General features: G+C 47.8%; 1 protein-coding gene across 1 annotated transcript; it reads left to right on the top strand.

Moving 5' to 3' along the window:
- The first annotated feature begins 283 nt into the window (after positions 1-283).
- On the top strand, positions 284-23,892 carry LOC138493355 (phospholipase A2, minor isoenzyme-like). The gene is made up of 4 exons (XM_069620410.1): positions 284-317; positions 685-847; positions 23,005-23,132; positions 23,771-23,892. Exons 1-4 carry the CDS (start codon positions 284-286, stop codon positions 23,890-23,892), a joined length of 447 nt encoding a protein of 148 aa, XP_069476511.1.
- Positions 23,893-25,669: the final 1,777 nt, after the last annotated feature.

The following is a 25,669-nucleotide window of genomic DNA, read 5'->3' as shown; positions in this document are numbered from 1 at the left end:
CCTCTCTTTTTGAAAGAGAGAGCACCCTCCCGCACACCGCTGACAATGCAGAATCAGCCACCCTTCGGCCCTGTCCTTGGCACAGCAGTGGCACCTCCTGGGATGACGTTCATTGTATCAGTGCCCATCTGTATCAGGAGTAATAAAATACATGATTATCAAGGCAAGTCAAACGGCGTGATAGTATCTCAGGCAGACGCAAAGGTCAGGTTGATGAGAAGGAAGAAGTAGTCGGCGCCTTCGCCGATGGGCTCAGAGCTCTCCTGGGAATCTCCAAGGCAGGATGAAGACCATCGTACTGGCTCTACTCCTGTCAGGTAACACACCTACCATCTGCTCGCCTCTGCTGATGACTCCTGCAGTCATGCAGACTCCATCTTGTGAAATGTGTAGGAGTCAAGTATACTAATTGGCCAGCTTTAGAAATCAGAGTGAATGTGCTGCATTACAGGTTTGCCTGAGTTAAAGGTGATAATACCACCACCACATGGAATGATCTTTACCGCCGGTGGTATGGGTAGTTCACCACCCAACTGTGGGTGTTTGCTTACTGGCCATCCTGCTGTGCCATACTGGAGGTGCTCCCAGGGTATGGTTGCAGCTCTAGAGGGTCCCCACACACCCTTCCTTTGTGATGCTAGAGGTGGCAGGGCACCTGACATGGAATTTGTTCTTCCCCTGCAGTGGCTGCCGCTCAGAATGGCACCCCGGACATCAAGGCTCTGTGGCAGTTCCGGGCCATGATAAAGTGCACCATTCCATCCAGTGTCCCCCTTTTGGACTACAACGGCTATGGGTGTTACTGCGGCCTGGGAGGCAGCGGGACCCCGCTCGATGCTCTTGACAAGTGAGTAAATGCATGTCCTCTAAACCAGCTGCTTTTCCTGCTGCCCACTTCCCTGTATCACCATTGTGTTCTTCTCTTAGCTTGACTTTTTTCTTTACCCTCCTCTTGCCCCCATATTCTCATGACTCTTGGGCTCCACCGGTATCTAGCATTCTAGGTCCCTTTTTTTCTCTCTTACTCTCTCACAGACTTTCCGCATGTCTAACTATAAGTCCCTCTATCGTTTCTCTTGCACTTACATTCTGGCTGTTAATAATAATTATTATGATTATTATTTTGGCTGTTGTATGTTGTTTGTCATTCTAGGCAAGGACACCTCTTTAAAGAGCACAACTCGACACATGGAACAATTGGGTGTCACTTTCAGGTGAAGGGCCCCCCATGAAGCCTTGGTTGCACAATTAATTTCAGCAATCCTGTGAGGATTCAAGTATTTTATTGGGCAGCACCGCTTTGTGATTTCAAAGTAGAGAAGTTCGGTGCGATCAATATCTCCTCCTTAGGATGCCTTGTTTTATGGAGCTCAGTTAGTAGAACTTGAGATCATTGAATTTCAAGAGAAACGTCGAGCACAAGTAGATAAGACACAGTTGATCAGCATACATTTAAATCCAAATCGTGATAGGATAGTTACACATTTAGTCAACAGTGGCAAACAGACATCAAGGTTACACGACCAACAAGTGTATCATGACACTGTACCATACCTTCATGAGCACTTCTCAGACTTCCAAGAAATCAGTATTACCGCTTTTTCTATAAAAGGGATCGACCAACCTTGGATTCCATCTCCTTAAATTTTTGTGACCTTCATCAGGACTTAAAGAAAACAGAAACATCCATATCATCTGTTAACCTATAATATTTAAGAGATGATACAGCTCATGGTGGTGCATGAGTATGGTTATTGCAGTGCAACCATGTAGATGCATGTAGTTTATATGTCAGTGTCCCCACTCTGTTCAATGAGTTACCATCACATATCAAGTGTAAACCTTGCTTCAACTGTAGAACAGAATCTATGTCTTCCAGGAGACATTGAAAGCTCAGTCGCAGCTATCGTTAGCTGAATTTGTCAATATCCTCTCGGAAACGGTATCTAATTGTCCATTGATAATCTGTATCTGTACTAAATGTGGCGACCTAGACCTCTTTTTCTTGAATAAACAGTCATTAAATCCCTCTTGCCTTTTAAAGGTCGTGCTCTGTAAAGCAATGTGTACTGCCTTAATTACATCCACCTTCTCTACACTAACATTTGTTAGGGGTATTGATCACTAACTTGCGTGCATGTTTGACGGGCTTCTTACACGAATGACCCAAGTCAAAAGGACATTTGTCCATGCTCTTCACTGACGCATGGTCCATATGGGGCCCATTGAATAGCCAAACTCTTCTTCCCAACCTACAGGTGTCCTAAGCAGCTGCCTACTGTTGCCTTACTTCGAGCAGGACACACACGCCTTCCATGTCGTTCTTCTGAGCCGTTTCTTCTTCCTTGAAAGGGACTTGATATGGTAGATTGGTGCTGTACATATATCGGCTAAGGTGCCCTCAATGGTGCATAATGTACATGTTGCCAGTCGCAGACGATATTCATGACCGCACAGACCCACAAGACTGCAGAATGAGTGCATTTATAAATGCATGTTAAAAATACCATGTTAGTCAACCAAGCTGTGCAGGTTGTTAAACAAAACAGAGGATCTTACCGCAATGACACATGAATTAGGCGAACTCCATATTTTTGTCAGTAGACCAAAATATGGAGTCTGCCAAATAAAGGTTTCATTGCTGCAAGGTCCTCTGTTTTTTGCTTTAAAAAAGACCCTGTAACGTTTATGAAATCATATTATTTTATTTATTCATTTTAAAAAGCATACATAACGATTTTATCCAAAGGCGCTAGACAGTATAAATACAGTAGGTAATGGCCCAAAATGTCGTCCTCACAATTACGACGGCCGAAAATGCGGACTTTCTTTTTAGACCCCCCCTTACAACATATATATAAATGTGGGGGGCTATGTAATATAATGGTAATATGGGTGTGTATGGGGGTCTCCCCCTGCATATGTATGTGGTGTAAGTAGGGTTTAAACATAAAAAATATATATATATCGGCATTTTCGGCCGTCGTAATTAAGGTGGTCGCAATAATCACATTGATCCAAACAGTACAGTTAACGTAAAGGTAAACACGGAATCCAAAAAATAGCAACCACACGAGAATTTGTCAAAGGAAAGGGAAGTTAAGACTGTAAAAGATGAAAGTTTAAGGCATTTTTTAAAGTGAGACAAGTAGGACAGTATCAAATCTGTAGAGGGAGGGCATTCCAAAGAAGAGGGGAAAGGAGTGGAATCAAGTGGAAGCACAAAGTGGACAAAGTACTGAAAGACGAGAGGAAGAACCACTTCTCGAGTACAATGGCACAATGACATCAAGGCGCATAGGTAAAAGGGGGCCAGGACATGGATACTTTTAAAACCTAAATAGTGGAACTGGAACTCAAGCGCTGCTTAGTTGAGAGCTATTGAAGAGGATCCGAGTAGGGAGAATACCAGCTGACCAGGGTAAACAAAGCAAAATCCGTCGGGAAGAATGTCAAATTGAAGGCAAAGGAGGAACAGCATAGTTAGAGAGGCCGACGTAAAGACAGCAGAAATAGTTAAGAAGAGCTGGGGCAATAGTTTGGACGAGTATTTTAGTGGAGGCAAAAGTTAGAAGATGCTGAATCTTTTTGATATTATAAAGATGAAACCGACACAATTGTGCAATGGAAGCAATTTGAGGTTGCAGTGAAAAAGAAGACTTAAAGAGAAATCCAAGACTTCGCGCTTGATGACCAACAGGACGCTGAATGAGGGGAAAAGAAATGGCCGGAGGAGGAAAAATAGAGGCAGTAGCTGAGGAAATCAAGATCTCAGTTTTTCGGGATTGAGACAGAAGAAGCGAAAAGAGATCCATGAATCAACAGCAGAGAGACAGGAAGAGAGACGCTGATGGAAAGAGTCTCGTGAGGATAGCTCAGGGGCAACATGCCACCTTGGAAGCAAAACGACACGGAGCAGCACAGGTTCGACCCCGGCTCCGTGCATAGAAACCTCTGGGTATAAAGCATGTTATAAATAACCTATCATATCATATTGTTACATGAAGGAAAATAAATGAGCATCTGTGTGTCATCAGTGTCTAGATGTACCAGGAAGCCAAAATAAAAAGTTAGGGAAGATACAGGTGATGTACAGACAGAAAATAGAAAAGGGCCTAAGACAGAGCCCTGAGGGACACTGTAGGAAAGAGGATACGCCTGGGATGTAGAACCCTTCGAAGGATCTGTGACTCTATGAAAGAAACCACTAAAGAGCAGTGTCATAAAATCCTAGCGATGAAAGTGTAGTAAGAAGAATAGAGTGAGCCACTGTGTCAAAGCTGCACTAAGGTCCAGCAAAACAAAAATCGAGGAGAGGTTATGGTGACGGCCATGAAGAATGTCATTTAAAACAGAAAGAGGAGCGGTCTCAGTCGAGGAGCCGGAGCGGAAACCTGATCCATAAGAATGGAGAAGATTATGCAGATTGAGAGAGGAGCGGATTTGAGAAGAAACAAGTCGCTCTCGAATTTTAGAAAGGTAAGGAAGAAGAGAAATTGGACGGAAATTGTACAGTGCAGCAGGATCGAGAGAATGAAATACCAGGTGACCATGTGTATGTTCATTGTGTGCATTTGGAGCACTTTATCCCCCTGATCTCATGCTTCACCCCTCCCGCTTCATGCGCAGCTGCTCTCTTCCAGTCAGGGTAGGATGGCGCAATCGCGCTGCTGTGGTGATGCAAGCCTTGCAATGTCTGCTCTTACCTAGTGGGATCTGATATTGACCCCAATATCAGACTATTCCATGTATGTGAAGTGCAGTAGAGTGCTATCGGGCCCGATCTGTCTCTAAACCCTCCCCGACCCCGCCATCCTAACATCTTTAAAAGCCAGAGACATTCCTTGGCGTCATCAGCTTTGCCAAGCCCAAGCCTTTGGACCTCACTGTCGGGAGGAGCTCAGGCCACTGGTGGGTGGTGCCAAGGCGCTACTTCAGGAGCCTGGCGAGGATTCATCCTATCATGGCTGGCATACCCATGCTTCAAGAACCCCGCACTGATCTGTCAAAGGAAGATGTGTGGACCTGCCAGGCTCCCCTCTTTCCGCCCCTGTAATTTCCAGCATGGCTGGCATACCCCTGCTTCAAGAACCCCGCACTGATCTGTCAAAGGAAGATGTGTGGACCTGCCAGGCTCCCCTCTTTCCGCCCCTGTAATTTCCAGCATGGCTGGCATACCCCTGCTTGAAGAACCCCGCACTGATCAGTCAAAGGAAGATGTGTGGACCTGCCAGGCTCCCCTCTTTCCGCCCCTGTAATTTCCAGCATGGCTGGCATACCCCTGCTTGAAGAACCCCGCACTGATCAGTCAAAGGAAGGTGTGTGGACCTGCCAGGCTCCCCTCTTTCCGCCCCTGTAATTTCCAGCATGGCTGGCATACTCCTGCTTCAAGAACCCCGCACTGATCAGTCAAAGGAAGGTGTGTGGACCCGCCAGACTCCCCTCTTTCCGCCCCTGTAATTTCCAGCATGGATGGCATACCCTTGCTTCAAGAACCCCGCACTGATCAGTCAAAGGAAGGTGTGTGGACCTGCCAGGCTCCCCTCTTTCCGCCCCTGTAATTTCCAATCAAGCCTTTGCCAAGACATGATCTTAAAGCTCGAAGTAAAGATCCGGTGCTGTCTGTGGATTCTGGGTGGTGGGCACCCTGACCCCACACTTCCCTGCTCTCTTCGCACCCGGACCTGGTCTCCCGCCCCCACCCCCCTTATCCGGTTTTCATTTCCCGTTCACCTGGTTACCATGCTTTCTCTTCTACCCTCTCTCTCTTTCTTCAGGGTCGCTGGTAGCGTGTGCACAGCAGCAAGGAACTTAGCATAACCTGCCCTTTTTATTGGCATAGCCTGTTTTTAATGTTATGTGTCTTGCTTGTCCTTCATTATTACCCCCATCTCATTGTATTGCCTCATGTCATTTTATATTACACTCATAGATTGTATCCTTTTTTTATTACATATCAATTTTTCTATTACCCCAGTACTTAATTGTACTGTGGTTTATTGTCCCCTGTCCTTATCTATTGCATGGCCTCCGTCTTGTGCCCTTGTATTGGCCATTGGCATTTTATTGCCCTTCCTTTTTGTTATTGCCTCAATCATTTTAATAGCACATGGCATACTTTGCCCTGTGCCCATGTTTACCCCTTGGCCTTATTGTTGTCCAAGTCCTTCCTTATTGCCTCATGTACCTTTTTAGTTCCCAAGTTCTTACTGATTAAATCATTTTAACTTCCCCGGTATGCTGTTTATAGCCAGGTTCTCTTTTATGACCTCCTGTTATGGCCCTCTGTTATTGCCCTCTTTCACTGCCCAGTCTGGTTCTAGTCTCTCTACCCATGAGTAGCTGCTATTTCTCACACTGTACATTTATCCCCACTTTCTATGCTCGCTGTAGTTTCTCAGCATCTGTCCTTGAATGCCAGCCCAAGAGACGTTGCGGCATCTGCTCCTGCGTCTACCCCACAGTCCCCCACCTGTCCCCGGCGTGATCTTCTCTGTGCATCAGCGCCACAATGAATAGTGTTCCAGACACAGGTTGTCCTTTCGCTTTGGAAGGGGTTAGTCTCTGTGATACTCAAGGAGGGGCTTAGTCGAAGTGATACTCAGTGGCCCATTCTGGCCCTGCAGCAGCGACTGATGGCGCAGAATTAATAATCGGAATCTAGAAATGAATTTCCGGTCTGTAATGCCATGGCACACAGCAACCATTGCACAACATTCTTAATTGAGGGACCTCTGAGTAAGTTTATGGCAACTTGAGTAGATGGGCATTTAGATCCTGATGAAACCCTTAAATGGATATTTCGACTGAAACCAGTTGATCCTAAGATAATTATGAGTGTCAGCAAGTCCCTTTCATAGCCCCAAGACAATGGGCCTCATTACGACCCTGGCGCTAAGTGAAAAACGATGGCGGTAAATGGTTACCATCGTTTTCCGCCAGGTCCGATCATGACCCGTGACCGTTAACTACGATGCCATTAGCGGAATCGTAGTTAACGCTGGCGCTAACTGCGCTAAGGGTGCGCGCACGCGACCGCCCACACCGTACTTAGCGCCATGGCGGAAAGGTACGCAAATGCCGACCCAAGCGGACATGCACCTAACGCCATCACCCAGCCCGTTAAGTACCTTACCGCCATGGTGCAAATAACGCCATCGCGAACCAACCGTAAAGGGCCATGTTAAGTGAATGCAGCTGCCACAGGTGCACAGAAACAGCACAGGTGAAGGCAATACAGACTCAGGGAAGTACAAAAAGAGCACACCCCACCCCTTCCCACACCCAGTCACACTCCACAATGATGCCAATACGACTAGCAATGTTGGGGCTGGAGGACCTGATAGCAATGCATGTGCTACAACAGCAACAACAACAACAGGCAGCACAGAGGAGACGCAGGAGGAGAAGGGGGGCAAGGCAGGCCCAGCAAGCCCCACCAGCACAGCCAGTGCCACCACGCAGGCAGCCCCCAATCCCACGCATCAGAGCCAATCCATTCAACCTCACTGCTGAGCAGATCCACACCCTGTACCGTTTGGACCGGGACACCATCACCGCCATCGTAGACATGACACACAACGACATCGTCAGCATGATAGAAAGTCCAACCGCCATCCCCCACCTACTGAAGGTAGTGTCTGTACTCCACTTCCTGGCCACAGGCACCTACCAGCACACAGTGGGGCACCTGCATGGCATTTCACAACCATTATTCTCACGAACACTCATCCAAGTGCTCGATGCCCTCCTCAAGCACACAGACGACCACATCTCATTACCACGGACTGCCCAGGAGATTGCAAACACCAAAGTGGGTTTCCATGCACTAGCCGGCATACCCGGTTGCATTGGTGCCATCGACTGCACCCATGTGGAATTGGTGGTTCCACGTGCCATGGAGGTACCGTACCGTACCGCAACCGGAAACAGTTCCACTCAATCAACGTGCAAATGGTCTGTGACTCCAACAAGATCATCACACATTGTTGTGCCCGATTCCCCGGATCAACCCATGATTCTATGGTCCTGAGGAACTCCACAATACCACGCTACATGGAGCGACATGCAGGCCCAAGATCCTGGCTACTCGGTGAGTCCAATGTCATGGAAGTGGGCAGGTGAATGACGTACCGATGCATACTCCACCTGGCAGAAAAGGGGGGGGTGATGCATACTCCACCTGGCAGAAAGGGGGGGGGTGATGCATACTCCACCTGGCAGAAAGGGGGGGATGATGCATACTCCACCTGGCAGAAAGGGGGGGGGGGGGATGCATACTCCACCTGGCAGAAAGGGGGGGGGGGTGATGAGCCAAAGTAACAGTTGGATGCGAGCCATGGTGGAACATCATGTTCCTGATCAGACAACATGACTGACACATACATTCTCGCCCACATACAGGTGATGCAGGCTATCCCCTGAAGAGGTGGCTCCTTACACCAGTCCGGAACCCGCAGAACCAGCACGAGGAGGACTTCAACCGTGCACATACACGTACTCGTGTGGTCATAGAGCAGACATTCGGCCTATTGAAGGCACGGTTCCGAAGCCTCAGCAGGTCTGGTGGCGCACTCCTGTATAGCCATGAGAAGGTGGCAAAGATCGTCATGGCATGTGTCATGCTACACAATATGTGCGTCAGACGGAATGTGCCCCTGCCCCCTGACGCAGAACTGCAACCACCTGACGATGAGGAGGGTGCAGATGGGGCGGCACCCCATGGAGGAGGCGATGCACAGGAGGGGCGTGCAATGCGCCAAAGTATCATCGACCACTGCTTCTAGCACACACGGCTGGTGTTTATCACATGGAGACTGCACTTGGGGCACTGTGTGTCTCTGGGACATGCACACTGTGGACTGTACACCAATAAAGCACACATACGCAATGAAAATGTCCACACATTACTTTTTTTGAAAGAAAAAAGTGTATTGAAACTATGAAATGTCGTGTCACACCCCCTCCCACCTCCCCCCTGCACACCCCAACACACCCCCTCCCACCTCCCCCCTGCACACCCCAACACACCCCCTCCCACCTCCCCCCTGCACACCCCAACACACCCCCTCCCACCTCCCCCCTGCACACCCCAACACACCCCCTCTAGGTGTCAACAGATGCCTGTGACAGTGGCCACAGGCTGTTACAAGCCCCCTCTCCCGGCCCCAGGGGCACCCCTGGCAGTGGAGCGCAGGTTACGTCCGGAACGTCGCACGGGGCTGCTCTGTGCAGAACTGGCAGTGGAGGATGTCCCTGGCTGCCCCTGTGCATGCACATCCGGTAGGGTGTGGGTGTGCCCAGTGAGCGCACGACGCAAGGCTGCAAGTTCCGCACAGATGTCCCTGGGCATGGCCTGCATGGCATCCCTCAGGGTGGCAGTGCTCTGTGCTACTTCGGCCCTTAGGGTCTCCGTGGCCTGTTCAATGGCAGACCTAGCCCCCACACATTCCGCGGCATGCTCATTCAGCATCGTGGACAGTTGATGCTGCAGTTCCGTGATGTCCTCGAGGGACTGCTGGCCCTGATGGCCCATGGCCAGTGCTGGTGGAGTGATGGAGGGGCTGCTCCCCTCCTGTGGAGTGTGGACAGGGCATGGGGTGGAAGGCCACTCCTCTACCTCTGTGTGCCCCTGTGTGTGATCCTCATGGGGGCTGGCGTCTGAGAAACAGGGGGAATGTAGTAGGTCAGTGGGGCTTCTGACCTCGTGCTCCATGTCTGAGTCTGAACATGCAGCTGTTGCAGCTGTCTCACCGATGTTGCTGCTGGCCGCTGACCCCGTGCCTTCTGTGGCAGGCAATGTCGGTGGAGGTGGAGCAGCTGCTGCTGGCCTGCTGCCTACAGGGGTGCTTGCCGGTGGGACGTCAGGTATGCTTGCAGTGGGACCTGCTTGTAGTGGGGTCTGCCTCACTGCAGCTGAGGTTGAGGGTGCAGGGACGTTATTGATGGCCTTCTTGGCTCTCTTCGGCGCAGGGGTGTCCTGGTCCTCTGGGTGTGAATCTGTGCCTGTGGTGGAGCAAAGGAGGGAGGGCGTTATTGATGGGTCTGCGGACTTTGGAATGACAATGATTGACATTATTCTGTTCAGTAGATGAGGCAGATTTCAGGCAGTGCCATGCAGGTTGTCTCCTATTAGTGTGGAATGTGGATGCAGGTATGCGGGTGCCAGCAGTGCATACAGGGTGGTGCTTGCATGTGGCTATGGGCAGTGGTGATATGTGTTGCATTTACACTCTAGGGCAACCTTGTGCTACACATGATTGGACTGCAGTGACTATGGCATGTCTTGTTTGAGGCACCTACCTTCATCGCCTGATGTCGGAGCTCCCCTTTCCATCCCTCCGACGCCTTCAATGGATTCCATGCCAATCGTGGTAGCACAGATCTCCTCTTACGGTTGGACTTTTAGGGGGGATTCCGACCCTCCACCGGTACCCAGGGCAAGGTTGCGGTTTGCAGAGATGACGGCTCTGACCCGTATGCGTAGGTCATCCCAGCGCTTCCTGCACTGCTGTGGGGTGCGGGGTACGGTCCCCACCGCGCTGACGCGCTCAGCCACCAGGGCCCAGATGGCCTTCTTCTTCCCTATGGCTGTCCTGGTCATTTCCGGGGAGAAAACGACCCCTGCGTTGTCTTGCAGGGTCTCCGTAAGCATGTAGAGTTCCTCCCGGCTGAATCTCTCCTGGCGCTGGCGGTCACATGCCTTTTTCACAGCTTTTGGCATTTTCGGGTACTTGGATTGGTGGGTGATAGGTTGGGACAGGTGTCAGGGTTGGGTCTGGTGTTGTTCGGTAGGATGGCAATGGATTGTGTTTTTAAAGATGGCCGACGGGCTGTTTCCCGTTCCGGCGCGATGACGCTATTTCCGGTTCTGCTTTTTACGGCCGCCGCAAGTTACGGTGGCCGCTACTTACGGTGGACGCTACTTACGGTGGCCGCTACTTACGGTGGCGGAAGTGCACCTTGCTCGCTTTACGATGCCGGTAGGGGCCTTTTCCGCCATGGCGTTATTTGCATTACCGCCATGGCGTAATGCTCGTGCGCGATGGGTCGTAATGTGGCGCTCTTTACGCCATCGGACCACGGCGTAAACGCTCATTACGCCATGGCGGTAATGACGGACGATTACCGCCTGGGTCGTAATAAGGCCCAATGGAATGCCCTCCCAACTATCCCAAGGAATGAGACCTTGCACCTTGCCTTTTGCAAAGCCCTTAAAATGAGGTTCTTGAACTAGTCCACGCACCACCCTTAGGTTCCCCCCTTTGCTACCTTTGTTCACGAATGTAATAGCTGTAGCTGGGTAACCCTCTGGGCCATAGACTCTTCTATCCTCTGTAACACTATACTTTGTAACCGCTATGTCTTGTATTAGGTTCTCTGTAACCCACAAACCACAGACAGACTGTCATTCATGTGTAACTAAGCAAGCCTTTCATGTAACAGCGCCACGATGCCCAAGGGCTGCTTTGTGCGCTTTATAACTGTAAAACATAAATAAATAGAAATAGATGGATAGCAAACTTCAATGCTTTTGCCACTGGATTTATACATAGATTCGATACGTGATTCACCATTTAAATAAAGAGAGTTAGGGTCTCTGTTTACCACCGCTAAGGTGTGAACATTGCTCTGTAGTAGGTGTGACGAAGTGGTAACAACACAGAAACACAAAATGTTGGTTCAACAAATTGATTAAAGAGAGAGTGGTTGGGCAACACCTATTAGAAAGCGCGTAACTCACAAGGGTCGTCTATTGCCGCAAAGTGTCAGGGTATGGTAAGAGTAAATGCATGAACAACCTAGTCTGCAAGGACCTACTAAAAAGTCCTTTCCAGTGCCTAAGTGTTAGTAACTCAGAGGGCCTCATTACAAGTTTGCTGGTCAGGTAACTACGGTACTGGTAAGCTTGCCGGTACCATAGTTACCGTACCGGCAAACTACAAGTTCTGCTTGCGGGTGCCTTTTCACCCACCAGGTCCGACCATTCTGAATGTTGCTGGTGCATCCGGCCTCCCCATTCCCATTGAGCCTTATGAGACTCAAATGGGAATGGGAGCATTTTTTACCAGCGCCCGGGTATGGGAAAATACCGGGTCCGGCGGGGCTGTAATGACCCGGTAATTGCCCATTCCCCAGTGCTGGAAAAAATTCGCAAGTTCTGCGGCAGCCTGCCGGTTTTACCGGCAAGGCTACCGCCGAACTTGTAATGAGGCCCTCAGTCTCGCTCGCAGTCTCCGAAGTTATAGTGCCCAAGAACACTTTTTTGATTGTTGGTTGATCTAGTTCTCCCAGCAGGTGCCGTTCTGGCTTCTCTTTGCCTTTACCTTGGCCTTGCGTCGTCTTCAGGACACTGGTGATGAATGGACCCCTCATCCCTCAGGGGTTCTATGGTTGCTATGTTTGGCAGGGCCTAGAGTTCCCCCTCTTTCCATTGTGGAATCCGTCTCTCGGCAACAAGTGCGTGCATTCTCCCTTCACCTGGGTACTTCCGGGTTAGTATTTCCTCCCCTGGTATGGGTACTAGTGGAGGGCTTGCCTCAGTGGCCTTGCAACTGCCCCCAGTTCTAAATCTTCTGTCCAGGCTGACTCTCAACTTCTAGTCTCGGGGCTATAGCGCCTCACTCGCTTCACACTCCTTTGGGGATATAGCGCCCTACTCACTCAAGGCGATCTAGCAACCATGACTTGGTTTAGCACCTTTCTTATATCTGTCTGATCCCTGGAAGTCTCTGCACCCAGGTCCTCAGCAGGTCTTCTGCACATGCCTAGAGTTTTAGCCAGTCCTCTCTAACTGGCAGTGCATCAGAGGAATACTGAATGGAAAAGACGCACTAAAACCCACACGTGAAGACCAGCAATTTCTTGTGATGTCAGCTAGTTGCTGTTAATTGAGGATGCAGTTGTTTCTACCAGTAACACTTACACAAGTGATGACCAGTCAGCAGGTTATCCAGGGTCAGTGCTGCACAACACAGGGACAAAGAGGTGGTTGCTGGCTGGTGGACGATGGAGGGAGACATGTCGCAGGGACCGGGGACAGGACAAACACATAGAACAGATCTAGTTTTGGGCAGGTTAGGAATAGTGAGCAGGAGGGTCAGAGAGTAGGAGTAATAAGGACGTAGGAAGAGGCAGCACTTTCTTGGATGAGTAGGAGGAGCGCAAGAGAGGACCTGAAAAAGTGGAGGGTAGTAGTGATGTTAACATGTAGGGTGTCCCAGTGAAGGGTGGCAAAGAGGAAAAAGAAGTCTAAGCGAGAGAGAGCACACAGACGATGGGGACATAGGGCCTCATTACGAGTCCGGCGGTAACCAGGCGGTTTTACCACCTCGGTTACCGCCGGACTCGTATTAGCATCCGTGACTCCCGGAAATACCAGGACATTACGACTCTGGTGTCCCGGGAATTCCAGAAGCGGAATTCTGTAAATCCCCATTCCCATTGAGCCCATAGGACTCAAAGGGAATGGGGAAGTGGAAACACCGGCACCATCTTGCGATGGTGCCGGTGTTTCCACGTCCGCCTGCAGGCGGGCGGTGTTAAACCCGCCAGGTCAGACCTGGCGGGAACATCACCTCCTGCCTGCAGGAGTCGGGATCGGGCGGTCCGGAATTAACAGTGGCGGCGGGTTAACCGCCACTGTTAATTCCGGACCGCCCGACCTGTAATGAGGCCCATAGAGACTGGGGAGTGAAGAACAGCATACGGTGTACAGGGAAGTATAGCAAATGATAGTCTGCGCTAGGTGTGGGAGGAGGGCAGTCAACCAGTAGAAATTTAAGGAGAAATTGGTTTTTCAATTAAAGACAACCTGCAGCAAGTCAGTCTTTGGACACGGGTGAAGAGCGGGGACGAATGTAGGGCGTGGTAGGCAAAGCTGAGCACTTTGTTGAGCAGAGAGAAGGAGCAGAAAGGGAGGCTAAAAAATAGGATGACAGAGGAATCCAGGTGGCTAATTACTAAGATAAGAATGTGCTGCAGGTAATGGGCCGAGAGCCCTTACCAAGCTAGGTCCAAGCAAAGTGAGGGCCTCAGCGAGTGCTGTGGGCCGTTACCGGCCATGTCAGCCCCCTCCGCCAAGGGGATGAAAGCCATTCGCACCCCAGGATTTACCAGGGTGCAGATGTTTTTTGTTTTTTTTCCTCCATCGGGAGATGGCCGCAGCGCGTAGATTGGTGGGGGTGCACCAGGACTGGATAGCAGATAGGCAGTCAGGGATGATGGAGGGTGAAAGAGGGTCAGCAGGAAGTTTGAAAAAGAGTTGTGTGTCATCTGCATAACACTGGGGTTCTATGTTCATTCATTCCCAGATTTGTTTTTGCTGATTTTTTTGCCAAAATCTTTTTGCTGAAAAAACTCATCGAATTTCTTTTGTTTATTTGGGGGGTTCACCCCCCAAACCCCTTCCCTTTTTATTTGGTCTCAATCCTCCCATCACCCCTACCCCTTATATTCCCTTAGTCTCCCAACCCCCATATTTTTCGATTCGTTTTTTCAGCGATGAATGAACGTTGTACCAACACAGGAAATTGGAGGAAAAGGAGGAGATGATGGTTGCAAGCTGAGCAAGGGAGATGTTAAAGAGCCAGGTGGAGAGGATAGAACCATGCAGGAAACCACAGGTGGCGAAGGAAGTAGATGATGAGGAGGTGCCCTGGATGACTTGGGAAGAGCAGTCAGTTAGGAAGGATGTCAGCCAGTCCAGTTCCCATTCCGAGATACCAAGGATATTGTGGAGCCTTTGCATGAGGATGAAATGGTTGACCGTGTCAAAGGCAAAGGAGAGATCGAGAAGGGTGAGGACAGCTGGGGAGTTGGAGTCCTGATATGCAAGCAGTTCTTCAGGGGTGTTCAGAAGAGCAGTTTCTGTGCCTCTAGATGCTCGGAATCCAGATTGATGATCGTGGAGACCACCAACAATTTCAGTGTGCAAGTTGAGCTGGGGCAATGCCAGCTTCTCCAGCAGCTTCCCCAGGAAGGGGGTGATGGAAATAGGGCGGTAGTTGGCAGGACAGGTAGGGTCTGCTGAAGGTTTTTTCAGGAGGGGGCGCACAAGGGAGTGCTTAAGGGAGGAGGGGATAGATCCAGTGGCAAAATATTGATTGTAGAAATCAGCAAGTGCGGGGCAAGAGAGCCCATGTTGTCCTTGATGGTCCTGGATGAGCAAGGGGAAGCCTGTTTAGAAGAGACCTTCAGGTGGATCCTCATGACTGGGGCAAGAATGTCAAGAGTATTGGTGATGGACATGTGGCGGTCGCTGAGAGCAGAATCAAAGGAAGAAACTGAGGTAGGGGGCAGGGAGATGAAGGTGGAAGCGAAGGCAGCAGCTGACACTCGTTTCATTGGGCGGATATTAGTGAAAGAGTTTGGCAGGGCTTTTCGGGGTGTGGTCAGAGGGCCAAAGAGACCCAAGTGGGATGAGAGGAGAGAGTGGCCTGACAAGGAGTGGGAATAAGACTTTTAAGTCTAAGGCATCAGTAAAGGTGTTGAAGTAAGATACATGTATAAATTGGCTATACTTTGTGATAAAACACAAAAACACATTGTAACATGGCTTTCTTGTTCAAATGAAAGTGGCAGGTATATAGTTATCTTATTTCATATTTTTTTTAAAATCCCAAAATTGTTTCGAGATCTCTAGGGAAAATGAATAACAAATTAGACTTGACATTACTTCTATAAATAAAGGAAGAGGCAGGCTTCTTTAAACTCCAAATTAAAGTAGCTTCTCTGGAGCTAATCCGTATGAGGTATTGAAGCGGACAGGTTGCATGAATGCGTGTACCTACCATAAAGGCCTCTTTTACGAATACAACCCTTATCTCAGCTGACCATAGCATCTTGGGCAGCGTGTAACGCATTACCTGTAAAAGAGTGGACATGTATGTACTAGACAGTCAACTGCGACATATAAACACTGGGTGCAATGTTTGGGGGACTTGAGGCTAGTCGTGGCTAATGGGAGGGTGGGCGGTGATATCCCTGGAGATGTTACTAAGAGATCAAGCAGTAGCATTTCCATGCATGAATATTTCTTTATTACCTGGGGCCACTTTGATCATATTAAACAATGATTGTAATGAAAAAAGGGAAGAATAAATGGATTATTCATTGTTTAACATGATGCAATGTATATGTGTTGCCATATGTAACCCCTCTCTTTTAACTTGGTTCAAATGATTATGAATTATTTCAATCACATGTCACGTTAATGTATTCATGTGACCATTGATGATTGGATCATTCTGGTAATGTACAGACTAATTACGAGCAATTTGAACACTGTTTAAGTTTTGCCTTGAAGAAGACCAGAATGGTCGAAACATGTGTTGGCAATTGTAGAGGAGGAATGTATTGAGATCAATATGAAAAATTACTTTCGTGAAAACTATCTTTTGTTGTCTAAATTAGGCAATTGTAGAGGAGGAATGCATTGAGATAAATAATAGAAAATACTTTCGTGAAAACTATCTTTTGTCGTCTAAATTAAACAGGCTATTTCTACAAAAACGAGTACTTCGTTGATCAAAGAATTGGGACGAGCGCATTGAGCTTTGCCCATATGTTTGTAACTGTTTAAGGCTGTAGAAAGGGGTAGCCTATTTGATGCAAGGCTCTGCAGCTGTTCCAACTAATGTGTATAACGAGTTATTATAACCGAAGCGCCCATAAAACCTGGTAGAGACACCGATTTTCTCTCTAGTGATACTTTTTTAACATGCACAAGTTGGCCTCTGCGAAGGAAAATGCCCTTGCGGTGTCTGACGTGCATTAATGATGGTTACTAGGGTCATTGTCAGGCCATAAATCAAGCACAATCTAAGAGTTGAGGCTTTGAAGTCCAAACACCACATTCTTTCATCCACTGAATATGATGCTTTTAAGAAAAGTGCTGTTCCTCCACGAACAACACATTTCTAATTTTGTGCTGACCTCTGAATTGGGACCTGGATTTGATGACTTGACAGGGCACCCAGGAACGCAAAAAGGCACAGATTTGATAGCCTCTTGTTTCTAGTTGCCATCAATGTATTGAGAAACTGAAGAACATGTCCATTCATGTGGAATATTTCAGCAGGCAAATGGAGTACTGCATACAAACTGTGGGGATTATGGTAACCATTCCTAGTTCCTAAGAAGCCATGGCACAGACTAGTTTTGGTTTTCGCTACAGATCTTACAGTGCCGCGGAGGAGCTGCGACTCTCGTTCTGGGGATTCTTTTCTCCAAAATGTCTCATTCCACAGCGTGGTGCTCACATTTCTGTATGAGTTATGCAATCTAATTGTTTTTTAATGCCTTTTGTCATGGCTGCCCACCCATCATAGCATCTCACCAACATGCTTGAAGTGAGACAGCGTTGCTCAGTAAGGGCTGCACAGAGTTTGCTTTGGTGGCAGGGAGTTGGTAGATTTGGCTCTCTCTCATGGGTGAAGTTCCACCGTCTTCTGTGGTCGCTGCCCCGTCCCCATCTGATTTCTCTAGCATGTATGCTCAGTTGGGGTAGGGGAAAGAGCTTTGCAGCTTTGTGCTTTTCACTGCATTTCGTTCTGTGGGTCCTTTCACCTTGCTTCTTTAGCACCTTCTTGATTTTGGTAGCAGTCAAGCTCTTGTCGCCTTCCATGTTCTCCTTCAAGTCTTCTTTCTTGTTTAGCTCTAGTTTGCTTCTCTGGTACTTGGCTGCAGCCAAGTGGGGTTCCCGTTTGCCTTCTTTCCTGCCAGTGGTATTACAGTTCTCCTGACGTCCGTTGCCCCTGCCATGATCTGCCACCTGTAACCTTTGGTCATTTTTTGAAGATGCAATCACACGTCTCCTCAGCTTTTCATCTGAAGTCAGATGGCCAAACAGAAAGAATGAATAATACATTGGTGAAAAACGTAAACTCTGGGTAGACATATTTGACATGATGGAATTTATGTACAATATCACATCACATATTTCAACTGGAATTTGATTTGATCTTTTGTTGCAACAACTTTGTGCCTTGCACCCCCGGCCAAAGTAGGCATACCACAATTGCACCATCATAAAGTACGCACCTGTGGCATTTATCTTTAGCTAACGCAAATTAAAAGAATTATGCAAATGTTGAATCAGGACGAAGATCAGAGTATCGAGCTGGAATCAAACTGTGGGTGTAAGCCCTGAAACTCTGCAAATACTGTAGTTTACAAGAAAGGTGTGCCTTGTTTGGGGCTCGACTATCTGTTGAAAGGTTATTAACAATTTGACTGTGAGACTTAAGTGAGTATGTCATTGTCAAGTACATCCCAAAATATAAACTATTGAGATGCAGAAAATGCTCACCTCTGAAGTTAACAAAGGTCAATTATTTATCTAGTTGATGAGGAAATGGCATGAACCCAAACAGGATCAGTAGACAGAAAGCATCTCGCTGCTACAAGCTCTCTGCTTGCCCATAACCGCCCAAAGGAACCATTCAATAAAAGTAAGTCTCACTTTACTACCATGTCCTACAGGCCGATCCGGAGACACTATCCTACTACAACAGATTTTAGAGCACTACACTGAATTCTTTTTTGGGGGCATTCATTCAAGTGGCCGACAAAGAATGGGCACATAGCCTGTGACAGTCCTCTGCCACAGAGCTGGGATGTGGCCCAGAGGATCCCCCATATAGCGTGTCCAGGCCGAGCATCACAAAGCTGGTGTAGGCGCATGACCCCTGTGGCTACTCCGCCCAGCACGTCAGCGAAAGGCTCAGAGTTAGTTCTAAAGCAACCTATTGGCAGAGGCGTAGCCAGGATTGTCTTGCAAGTGGGGTCTGAAGCTAATGTAGTTGGCCCCACCGCAGTGACTTTATTTATTTATCTACTTATGATATGATAAGGCATTTATCACGTGCCTATACACATGTGTTTCAAGGCATGACGAAGCAGGGAGGGGGAACATAGGGAAGACAAAGACAACGATTTTACTAGGCCAGGAAACATTGAGATCGCGCAAGTGCAGGGGAGGGGGGGAAAGGAAAAGTGCGGAGAGGACAGGGAAGGGGGCAGAGCAATACAATGCATAAGATCAACAGTAAGAATAAATAAAAACAGTAGGTAAAAGTGCAGCCAGCTAGTGGCAAGTAAGGGGTCAAGTGTCAAGAGCTGGGGGTCTGTAGGGATACAGAAACAGCCCCCAAGAGCCGGGGTTGCCCGGGAGGCAGTGCAGGTGTGCAGCTGGCGGGGGAGGGGACCTGGGTCAGGGATCAAAGGGTAGCCAGGTGACCAGTGCAGTTTCAGTCAGGAGTTCAGCAGGGGAAAGGAGGAGAGAAAGCAGAAGCAAAGAGGAAGGTCTTGAGGTGCTTCCGGAACCGGAGATGGTTCTCCTCAAGTTTCAGGAAGGCTGTTCCAGAGGGAGGCCACAACCGAAGCAAGAGATCTACCACCAACTAGTTGCTTGGAGAAGCGCCTGACCCTTAGGGAGTTGGAGGTGGATGACATTTATATAACAACCCAAACCCTGGGGTATCAGGGCATTGTTAAACATATATCATCAGGTTACACATATAGCATTAGATTGCAATAGACATCATTAATAATTATTGAATAGACATGTTTTGACAGGTTTTTTTAATACATTGTACGATTGCTCATTTTTGATGTCCATCCGGAGGGTGTTCCAGAGGGTGGGTGCGGTAACGGCAAAGCTACAGCCTCCTGCTTTTTTATGTCTAAAACGGGGGGTGACCAGGGAGATACTGGCATTGGATCTGAGGACTCTACCCAGTGGTTTCTGAGTGATTGTGTAATTGAGGAAAGTGGGTGCTACTTTGTATATGCATTTGTGTACCAGGGATAGGGTTTTGAACTCGATGCATGCTTTAACTGGCATCCAGTGTACCTCTCGTCTGATGGCAGAGGTATGATCTGAACCCTTAAGCCTAAGTGCCTCACCAAATGCTTTGTTCTGCAGTAGCTGCAGTTTGGTTAGGTTGATGGCAGAGGGGCCCATGAGCAGCACATTGCAATAGTCCAATTTTGATGGGATAAGAGCATGTGCAAGTGTAAGGCAGTTGGTACGAGTCAGGAATTGTCTGTTCAGTGAAATGAGTTACGAAGTGTAGGCCGTGGGCGACAAAAGGGTATTTATGTGTTTTGTCATGGTTAGGGCTGCCTCAAGGTGTACTCCCAGGGTTTAATCTGTTTCCCAACAGGGATGGTGATACCAGCAATGCAGATGAAGGAGAAAGATGGGTCAAGGTTTTTAAGACGAAATGGAGAGCCCACAATAAAGAGCTCGGTTTTCTCATCATTGAAGCAAAGGTTGTGTGTAGCCATCCAGATTTTTTTTTATAGTACTGTAGATGGAATTGTCGTGACGGTGTCCTAGGAGTTATCTGTGATGGGAATGAGTATTTGGGTGTCGTCCGCAAAGTTGGTGTAGATGACACCCTAGGAATCCAGAGGTCAAAAAGGGGTTTGGTGTAAGTATTGTAGAGCATGCGTGAGAGGCAAGATCCCTGCTGTACCCCTAGGGACGCTGGGATAGGGTCAGCAGCAGCTTTCCCTGTGGACTCTCTAGTGGTCCGTTCACTGCAGAAGGACTGAATCCAGGCAGAGGCCTCCAGTGAGAAGTGAAAGTGCTGGCTGAGATGCTGACACAGTGTGCCATGGTCGACTAGTTTGAAGGCGGCGGATACATCCAGTAGTAGTAGTATGCCTGTGTGTCCTGAGTCCCTGATGAGATCCATTTGGTTTTTGAGATCCAGTAGGGCTGTTTCTGCGCTGTGTTTTGGGTGGAAGCCTGATTGCCTTGTTCCAAGCAAATGGGGATGTTCTAGGAAATACTGAACTTGGGTGTAGGCCATACGGTCCAGTATCTTGCGGAGAAAGGGGACTTTGGTGATAGGCCTGTAGTTGATTGGGATAAAGTGGTCAAGAGGGTGTTTTTTAAGTAGTGGGGTGATCCAGGCTGATTTAATATTGGGTGGGACTTCATTGGTAAGGAAGGAGGCATTGACAAAATTTGTAATTATGGGGGCCAATGTAGGTGCACAGAGTTAACTACATGTGTTAGGTAAGCATCCTCTTTGCAGTTGGAAGGTTTTAAAGCGCGGATGGTGGCAAGCACTTCCTCTTGAGTAACTTTATTAAATTTGAATGGGGCAATGTTGGCGGCATGGTTCTTCAGGGGGTAGTTCAGTCTGGTGACGATGGGTGCTTTGGGAGAGAGGTTGGCCTTTTTAACGCTGATTTTCACTTGTAGGGAGGAGCATTTGTGAGCTAAGGCATTTTGTATGGTGGTGCACAAAGATTTGTCAGCAAGGGACGGGAGGTGCGGTGGGGATGTGATTGTCTAATTCCTTTAGGATGGCAAAAAGTTCTTTGGTATTGGAACCAGCATTATAAATGAGTTCATTAAACGCATTAGCTTTGGTGGTTATGACGGCGGTCTTGTACTTTTGTACTGCTGTGACGAAGGCGATGCTGTTGCTATGGGAGGGTTTCTTTTTTTAGAGGTGTTCCAGAGCTTTTTTGTTTCTACGCAGGGAGGTGATGTCGTCATTGAACCAATAGTTATTACTTATGCAGGATTTCGGCGTTTTAGTCCGGCTGGGGGAGTGTTTGTCAATGGTGGTAAGCAGGCAATCGTGATATTGATTTGCAATATCACAGAGGTTCAAATTGAAGATGGGGGGCATGTTTACAGCATGGCTGTCAAGGTGGGCTGTAGCGCCTCGTGTGGCAGTTTATTGGTGTTTCTGTCAAGTAAGGGACTTAGCTTGGGGTCTGGTTGGTGACAGGGGTGGAGGTAACTAGGTTGAAGAGGATTAAGGAGTGGTTTGACCACAGGACTTCGCAGATGGCAGTGATGTCTGCAGTAGCATTGGATGTGAGAAGCCAGTCCAGTATACGGCTTTGGTGTGTGTGGGGTCATCTATTATTTGGGTGAAGCTCATGTCTTCCAGGGCAAGAGCAGGGGCAGTGGCTTTGGTGTCAGCCATGTCCTTAAATCCCAAGTTAATGATGCCTAGGATGATGCATTTGGTGGCTGGTTTAAGGAGTGGTGTGATCAGTAACGGTATGTCTGGCATTGTTGGGCTGGCGATAGATGAAGATTATATTGATGGTGGTTTTAGGGTTGGTTGGATTACAGAATATGATCAATAGATGTTTGCTTAGCGGAGAATGTTTTCTCAACGCCCATTGACTATTCATGATGTACTGCTTGGATATAGTGTTTTAAAAGGAAGATATGGTATGGCTGCCTGCCATTGCCTCACAACACCACCCTGTCTGTCTGCATTAAAAACTAACAGCACACCTGCCAGAACTAAAAAGTGTTTTCTCATAAGAGTTCTACATTAATTGACCCTAATGTGTACCTCTCAGTGCAATAAACAAAAAAGGAACGTAGATTTCACAACATTCACCTGTAGACATAATTTAGCAATTCTACACATCAATGCTTGTAATCTCTACAGAACGGTAACAACAAGAGGACAAGATAATTGTAGGGTATTATGAAAGTCTGTGAGGTCTCAACAGGGTCAAATGTCTGACAATCTTTGGATTGCAAAGGCTTGAAAAATGTCTGTGGGGCGATATTAGACATAGACTCCAAGGAGGACTTGATAATCAGTGTCAACCCTCAATCCTCAATTGAGATGAAGATTAATAGCAATTCTTGGGCACAATTATTTACCAAATTATTAATGGAATCTTTGGGCTCCTTCCGAGTTATAAGCAGCTCATCAGTATTGAGAGAGCACCTGGACACACTCCAGCGCTTACCTTGCCCTTAACCAGATCATTATTACACAGAGATGGGGAGTGACTGGTTCTTCCTGCAAGTGCAAGCGTGCCTGTCATTGTGCCTGTCTTTATCTGTTCATTATGTGTGCATGCTAGTCAATTTCATACACACACACACACACACACACACACACACACACACACACACAGACACACACTTCCTGTTATGTGGCTTAAATACCCAGTGTTGCAGCACTGAAGATTTATTGTATAATTTCTTCCATTCCTTTACAGATGCTGTGAGGTACATGACAACTGCTACTCTCAAGCTATGAAGCATCCCAGCTGTGGGGGTATTTTTGACAACCCCTACACCGAGATCTATAGCCACACGTGCTCTGGAAACACCATTACCTGCAGCAGTACGTACCACCGGCAGAAGCATTTACCCTCCCATTCCTTGAAGGATGCCCTGTACTCTCTGTTACTATCCCCATTCACCCAGAACAGCCTATCCCAGATACTCTCCTCCCCTCCGGATCTTGCAGTTATGTGTATCCCAAAGGTTCTTGGCCTTCCCTCCTAGTCTTGAAGGCGTATATATCCAACAGACTCTTGAACATCCCTCATGATCTTGCAGGAACGCATCCCAATGGTCCTTGGCCATCATCCCTGCTGATATGCAGCGTATCCCTGATGGTCTAGCAACATTGTATCTCAGGGCGGCTCTTTCACCCATTCTGATTCATCAGCTGATGTAATCCATCTTCTTCCTATTTGAATTTCAGATTTAGCTGAAAACATTTTGTGCAACTGTGTTGTTGGCACTGGTCTCCCAACCAAAAGCACACAGGAGTTGTTAAAAATGTAGCTCTTCCGTTGAGTTAAAACACCTTTATTAAGAGTCGTCTTAGTGCATTTAAGTTAAGTGGTGTCACCAACGATATGACAGAAACGGGAACCCTAACTTTATTCTCTGCCATTAGTCCTCTAGCCCCAGATCTACTCTCACCATCAGGTAACACGCAACTCTTTACATCTCCTTCTCTTATTTCCCCAGGTAAAAACAATGAGTGCAAGGCGTTCATCTGTGAGTGCGACCGCGCTGCCGCCATCTGCTTCTCCAAGGCTGGTTATAACCCAGAACACAAGAGCGTGGACAAGAAAAAGTACTGCAGTTAGGGAAAACTGAAGGAAAGAGCCTCATAGGGTGAAATCTGTCTCATCCTATCAACATTGACGAACGGCCCAGTAACCAACATCAACAATATCCACAACATGCCTAGTAATGGTCCAAGCAATAACCAGGGCATGCGTACTATGTCTCAACGATCTGCAGTACTTGCTCCAAGAAAATGTTCCAACATCCTGAGACTGCACAATAAGGAACTCCATCTAGATCCAGTACTTGTTAAGTACCCAACTTCTACATTACAAAAACTACACCCATGGAAGGATGTCAACGATCACCCGTAACTTCACAGCTTCAATAGTTTGCAGACTCTGACCAGTAAAGAACATTAACCACCTTCTGTATATGCCCAACGAAGAGCCTCAACAATGTCCAGTGCCTGCCAAGCAAAGAGCCTTAACTATCTAGAGTACCATCCATACAGTACCATCACAGTGAAGCGCTGCTGTACCTAGCCCAGCAAAGAGCCTTAACTATCTACAGTAGCATCACAGTGAAGCGCTGCTGTACCTGCCCAGCAAAGAGCCTTAATTATCTACAGTACCATCACAGTGAAGCGCTGCTGTACCTTCCCAGCAAAGAGCCTTAACTATCTACAGTAGCATCACAGTGAAGAGCTGCTGTGCCTGCCCAGCAAAGAGCCTTAATTATCTACAGTACCATCACAGTGAAGAGCTGCTGTGCCTGCCCAGCAAAGAGCCTTAACTATCTACAGTACCATCCATACAGTACCATCACAGTGAAGCGTTGCTGTACCTAGCCCAGCAAAGAGCCTTAACTATCTACAGTGCCATCACAGTGAAGAGCTGCTGTTCCTGCCCAGCAAAGAGCCTTAATTATCTACAGTGCCATCACAGTGAAGAGCTTGCGCAGCAAAGAGTACGGTACCATCACAGTGAAGAGCTGCTGTACCTGCCCAGCAAAGAGCCTTAACTATCTACGGTATAATCAAAGTGAAGCGCTGCTGTACCTGCCCAGCAAAGAGCCTTAACTATCTACGGTACCATTACAGTGAAGAGCTGCTGAACATGCCCAGCAAAGAGCCTTAACAATCTACAGTACCATCACAGTGAAGAGCTGCTGTACCTGCCCAGCAAAGAGCCGTAACTATCTACAGTACCATCACAGTGAAGAGCTGCTGTACCTGCCCAGCAAAGAGCCGTAACTATCTACAGTACAATCCATACAGTACCATCACAGTGAAGCGCTGCTGTACCTGCCCAGCAAAGAGCCTTAACAATCTACAGTACCATCACAGTGAAGAGCTGCTGCCATCTGCAATGCCAGTCTTGTTATGCCCTGCAGTAACCTCTCAAGAAAGTGTTCCTCAAGAAAACATCCTGACGCTGCCCATAAATGAGCTTCAACCACATCCAGAACTTGTCCCGTAACACGGTTATTGGGGTTTGTGTGTTGGTGTTGCCTGCTGTAATTGCACCAACCCTCTGGTGGTACACTATCTTGGAGTATTTTGGTGCCTGGACTGCTTGTCTGCAGCAGGTGGGGGCAACACTGGAACACCTTAACAGTCGGTTAAAGCAAAGGTACACAGGACTTTCTCCTCATAATAGTGCGCTCGTTGTCCAGTTAGTCTAAATAAATACTTGATACTTTAACTTGTGTCTTTCCTTTTTTGTGTATTTCATTCATTCAAATATGTGGTCAAGTTATTGATTCATATCACAAGGAAACATACATTTGAGTGTGTGACTTCTGTGACATTCAGTGACTTGGTCAGTGTTTTACATGCATTCGTGTGCTAAGCCA

The sequence above is a fragment of the Ambystoma mexicanum genome, chromosome 10 (genome assembly GCF_040938575.1).
Source record: "Ambystoma mexicanum isolate Mex_15411 chromosome 10, UKY_AmexF1_1, whole genome shotgun sequence".
NCBI lineage: Eukaryota > Metazoa > Chordata > Amphibia > Caudata > Ambystomatidae > Ambystoma > Ambystoma mexicanum.
The sequence above is the reverse complement of the archived record's forward strand: the minus strand, read 5'-3'. Positions and strand labels throughout refer to the sequence as shown.